A 6,035-nucleotide genomic window follows, 5' to 3' on the forward strand; every position below is an offset into this window, starting at 1 on the left:
TGAACTGTAATACATTACGAGGTAAGTGCTACATTACTGCAGACAATTAATTACATAGTAAAATTGTACCCTAATTACCGGTAATGTAATAACGTAGTAATTACCATTTAATTACATTTTTTATCACCTTGTAATTACATGGTAATAAGGGTACCGTTAAAGAAAGTGTTACCAGAAAAAAAAACTTTAAAAGATAACGTTACGTGACATCTCACAGAATCTCAAATGAAGTGTTGGAACTTACAGCACGTGTTGGCAATGACTCTCAGCTACTACCACACCTTGTAGCWCAATATCTGACCGCTACATGTTGGCTTATTAACTGTGAATTAACTGTGTTTACCAAGCTGAATTCCATATTTAATCCACTGTAGATAAATAAATACAACCAATTCAGTGATTAATTTCTAAATGTTTTAATTAAAATTGATCCAGTGGTTAATGATATATTTTGCCAACAGACCAACAAGGAAGATTCCAACAGGTAATGCAACAATTTTAAGGAACYAGCTTGTCCAGTAGAAAAAGTATTTATTATGACTTTTAGTTACAATCAGTAAAGTTATAAATGACTAAATTACGACGGTTTTCAAATATCAGCTGGTTGTGGCAGCCATWTTGAGTGGGGGCACAACAATACATGAATCTGTATCGAACTTTCTGTTTTAGGTTCAGTACACACTATGTATAAAATAATACAGATTTTTAAAGTTTATTTTATCAACTTGTCTTGTGAAGATGCTCTGTGTTGAAGGCTCAGTGGATCTGTGTTCGACTACTCCACCTAGGCTGCACTGTCGAGCGCAGATCCACTGAGAAACCTGCTGTTTCAACAACATTTTATTTCAAAATTGTACATTAGAGGTTAAACAAATGTTTATAATTAATTTCAATAAATCACAAGTTAAGAAGGGCATGGAAGTTTCTCTTTTTGCATTGAAAAAAAATATAGAAAACTTGAGACTAAAGTATCGAACCGAACTAAATCAAGAATTTTCTGTATTGTTGCACCTCTAATATTGAGTCAGTTTGACTCTAAAGTTGATCAGCTGCAGATGTCCAGTGAATACTCCCTGACAGTTTTACGATTTTCATGAGTTATTTTGGTAAAAGATACGTATTTTGGTACAAAGTTGGTTATTTACATAATAATATGGATAATTACAAATTGACCTTTGCAATAAAAAAACCAAGTGTTTAAGCTAGAGTAAATAAAAGCCTAACACATCCAGCAAATACCCAGCAACTTCCCCGCCACTGACAGGAAAAGGCAGTGGAGGGGAAACAAGAAATCACTTCCACCAAACAGGAAATGCCCTGAAGCTACCAGCTGATGGTCAGTTCCTGCAGGTTTTACGACTCTGGACTGTATTTTTTTATTCTTTAGATTGAAAAGTTTGCAGACCCCTGGCTGGACCAGAGAAACACTACAACATAGTGSTGGGCGGTATACCGTTTTGTACTGAAAACCGGTTTTTATTTTTGTAATGATATGACTTTTCTGAATACCGGTTTAAATAGCCTGAAKARGTGTGGAACGTTTCGTCGCGGCCGCCAGTGAACTGTTTCCCTGGGGACACATTTCTTCATAACACCGCTAAGCGCATTAGCATGCTAACGTTATTATTGGAACAACTGGCGGTGGGTGGTGTTTCAGCTGCTTATATGGTCTGACGTTAAAAAAAATTCCGTTTTCACCATTGCTGAATAGTAAACACCTCTTCAGTGTCGTGCACAGTTAGATTTAACGTGCTACGTTAAAATGGAGACGTTATTGCATGGAGACTCTAGCGTGTTTCTATTGTGAAAAGCCCGGGGGGAAGTAGTTTTATAGTGTAGCGGAGTTGACTGGTGTGCAAAGTGAGTCGTTCTTTTAAGTTTTATTAACATGTAATGATAGACCAGATAATGATCTTTTCTCAACCCTTCACGATCGYACCGAAATGCATGATTACTGTCTACAACCAGGCAAAGAAGAAAAGACYTACAAGAGGAGGGAAACAGTGATACAGAGGTACAGTAACAGAAAAAAGTCAATAAACAAAGTTTGTAAATTTTATTATCAGCWGAGCTGTGAGGAGAAAAAATACAGTGAAACCGGTGTAATTGTTGAAAATACCGTGATATAAAATTCGGGTCATACCGCCCAGCTCTACTACAACACAATTTAAATACATTTACCTTAATTAAAAAAAAAACAAACTAAAATTCATTGAACAAATGCATACCGCTTTTCACACCAGTTTCAAACTAAGCTGTAGCTGTTTTGCTCGAACATGCAGACGATGTTTTGTGTGACTTTGTGTTGCACTGTAAAATGTGTTAGCATTCAGAACTATGTTATTACCAACTCAAAGTTAGCTCAATGTGTAACTCTGACWGTTAAAGCCAGTTTTGTGTTGGCAGTGGTTACTTTCTGAAAACAAATCAGTTTCAGTTTGGAATCAACCAGTTAAAAAAACAACGTTCAGAAATCCGTCGTGCATTCTTACTCCAGGAGTGCCGGGGCCTAACTCTGCACAATGAACCCACAGGGGAAAAAAAAAAAGTCACAGTGTGTCCATCATCAGCGGACACACCCACTGTGTGATCCTGAACACAGGTGTTGTTTGTATCTCACCATCTTTACTTTTTTATTTAGTTATTACTTCATGAGAAAAGCTCTGCAACTATATACTTTTAGATCAGTTGTCCTTATTTAGGGAGACAATATTAAAYTTTTATTTTTCATTTTAAATACAATCTTCAAAGTTTGTTTTAATGTTTATGAGGTTCTTCTGATCTTTAAGAGGAAACTGAAATTGGACACCAAGTTAAAGCTTTTGACACAACTGTCTGGACAGTGGGAACCAGTGGGAGGGGGACTGCCTCCCACATGGTGACGCCCCTGAGAGCTGCAGGTCGCAGACCTCCTGTCAACAGRCGACAGACCCAGCAGAGGGAGGAGCAGACGACTGCTGGAACAGCGAGCGGTTCTAAAGTTCTCCCCCTGAAGTAAAATGGATCCTACCTCAGCTGTCTGTCTTCAAAGGGGGCCCGGGCCCAGCCGGGATCTAGGTGGACGGACTCAGGTCGGCAGACTGAGGGGCTGAAGCTCTGCCCTGCCTAGACTGGACTGAACTCCGTCCTAACACCGGGACTCCGCCCGTCCCGGAGCCGCAGCGCCGCCGCCTGTCACACCTTCCGCGCATGCGCGACCAGCTAGATCCATAACCGGACACGTTTCCTGCCCTGTTACTCATGTTACCACTTTAAACCTTTTATCTGCGGTCAAACAAGTTCATCAGTTTAACTCTGACCTAAAAAATAATTTATTCTGTCACAGAAAGAAAGTTCTGATTACTGATGAACCCTTTTTTTTAATCAGGTAGGTCAAGGGCCATGTCATAATATAAAACTATGACAAAAGCATAAAACCAAACAAACAACCAAAACCAAACATTATAAATAAAAATTTCCATCCAACATGTTATTCCAAAATTCAAGAGAGTYTTGAGGCTAAAAACAAAAACTGATCGTACGTGATTTTATTTTATTTTAAAGATTTATTTTCACCCACCACAGCTGATAATATGTTTGCCCGTATTTTCATGTGCCTGTTAGTAAAATATCTCATGAACCACTGYGCAAATAGTGATAAAACCTTCAGGAGGTTATCACCAACAGGAGTCAACCTGATCCAAGCCTGCTGCCACAAGTCCGGACCCAAAACAGTTTAGAACCCAAAGAAGTTTAAAATGACCAAGAGGGACAGTGGGTATAATGGTTTCAAACAAACAACAAAATATCTCGTTATTGTACATTAACTGGTTTAAAAATACAAAACAGTGGTTTCATTGTAATTTCTGCTCAATAACTGGTGCATGTCACTTTCAAGTTTCTTAACAACAAACAAGAACTACAACWTTTGTTGTAACCTGGATCTGTCAAAAGCAATGTTCTGTTAAAGTAGCTAAGTGCAAAGGAAAAACTTAAAAAGGCCAATCCAAAAGCATTGTCTATTACACTATTTTACCTATGTACCTACAAAATATAATCACTGTTGAACAGTTTTATTTCTCAATAAGCTCGAGAAATAAACACAGTATGMTGGCTATTTTGGGCACCAAGTTGTATTATTGTTATCTAGACATGCAAAATTACCCCTAAAGCTATTAGCTGAACAAAATTGCCAAACTACGTCTAATTTGCTGAAACGATGTCCAAACAAGTAACAGTCAACTTACCACAATTTCCCCTAAGTAGCAAGCTAACTTACTTCCGCATTGGTAAACAGATGGTGGCAGGGGGTGTTTCTTTTGTGACACCGGAGAAAAGAAAAAAAATTTGTGGACGCCAGTCGTTCGGTTGTAAATGTGCCCGCTCGTCCAAGTTGTGCGCAATTAACAAATGGAGCGTCTCTCACCATTGACGCTGTACGTCAGTATTCCTCAGGTCACGTGACTAAAGTTGTCAGTATGGCGGAACAGACACTGACAGCTAACAGCGGGTGAGTGTTTTGTGGACTCAGATTGTATTATTTTAGTTAACACGAGAACAAACTGAACGGTTTGTGAGACTTAAAAAAATAACACTTTGCGTACGTTTCAGATTTTCACATTATTTACAATATTTTTGTACTAACTCATACAGTTCCTTCACAGTGTTGTAGAAACGTATAGTTACAGATTGTTATTTTCAGACTATCTCATTGAGGAGTCAGTTAAATACAGTAATTATCCCACATGTATCCACTACAATATAGTCAAAAACAGATCAAAGACTACTGAGAATTATTATTATTATTATTATTATTATTATTATTATTATTATTATTATTATTATTATACAGTTAGCCTGATTTCATTTGCGTGTTGAATTAAGTCACAATACCAATATTAGTTCCATTTAATTATTTTTACAGAATATTTACAGAAGCTGATTGTTTTAATCAGAATTTCTGTTTTGCTTGCTTCTGAGCAGCTGGGTTTTTATGAGGCTGTTCCAATTTTCCTCTCTGCAGAATTGCCACCTTATGGTGGAGGGGTTTGAGTGCCCCTGTGGGTTTGGGGCACCTGACCCCAGGTGAGGTCTGATTAAGGCACTGGCTATAAAAAACAAACAAACAAACAAACAAAAAAATACCTCTAAGCTCCCTTCTTGTGGGCTCACCGCATCGAGGTGAATGCAGTTTGTTCTGTCATTTAGCTGCATCTACTACTTTTTAATCATTTATTTCTGTTTGACTATTCAATTTAAATAAATTTATGTTCTTGTAAATTAAGCTAATTTTGTTCTGATGTGGAAACACTGATGTAACAACAAAAGATTATAAAAAATAAGAACTAGATCAGTTCCAGACTAATAATCAAATAAATAGTTTAAATCACCTTGTGTATCTGGTGTGTGTGACGGGTCAAACACAGAGAACAGTTTTCATCATGAACACATACAATGATAAATTCAACACTTTCATTTTCCTGTAGCTTGAAGAGAAAGCAGAGGATTTAAGAAAATTGTTTGTTTTGTTGTGTCTTCAGGTTTGTGCAGAGAGTTTTATCTGTCGCTGGTGTTCACAGTCTGGTCAGATGCCTGTGGAGGTACGTGGACAGCTCTATAAGGTAAGTGCACTGCTTCAAGGTCAACCATATACTGACCCCTCCTCACTGCATGTTTAACATGATGCAGCAGCAGTGACTTCCTGAGGCTCAAGTATTGTTTGATGTGCTTTTTTCTTTCTCTAAGATACATGGGATTAGTATGATCTAATAAGAATAATAACTAGACTCTATCTGGTACAGGATGTGACTTTTGCAAAACTTATAATGCGTATGCATAAAAAATGTGCGACACAATGCTTTATGCACAACTCTGTGTATAAATACAGTATGAGCGTGGCGTGAAAGTGTGTGTAAATATACACAAACTTTTCAGTTTCAATTCTTTATTCATTTCATTAAAACAAAACAAAAATTTTTATATACAATATACAATAAAAAAACATAAAAAGAAAAATGAGAAAAAATATATATATACAGTATACTGTATATATATAT

The 6,035-nt window shown here is 37.2% G+C and overlaps 1 protein-coding gene across 2 annotated transcripts in view; it reads left to right on the top strand.

Moving 5' to 3' along the window:
- Window positions 1–4,457: 4,457 nt before the first annotated feature.
- The window catches only part of abhd5a (abhydrolase domain containing 5, lysophosphatidic acid acyltransferase a), an 11,008-nt gene continuing 9,430 nt past the window's right edge, over window positions 4,458–6,035 (top strand). For both annotated transcript variants that reach the window (XM_014010864.1, XM_014010865.1), the window contains exons 1-2: window positions 4,458–4,489; window positions 5,520–5,600. In XM_014010864.1, coding sequence (XP_013866318.1) covers window positions 4,458–4,489; window positions 5,520–5,600 — 113 coding nt within the window. The remainder of the gene's footprint in view (window positions 4,490–5,519; window positions 5,601–6,035) is intronic.

Source organism: Austrofundulus limnaeus, unplaced genomic scaffold (assembly GCF_001266775.1).
Source record: "Austrofundulus limnaeus strain Quisiro unplaced genomic scaffold, Austrofundulus_limnaeus-1.0 Scaffold74, whole genome shotgun sequence".
NCBI classification, from domain to species: Eukaryota; Metazoa; Chordata; class Actinopteri; order Cyprinodontiformes; family Rivulidae; genus Austrofundulus; species Austrofundulus limnaeus.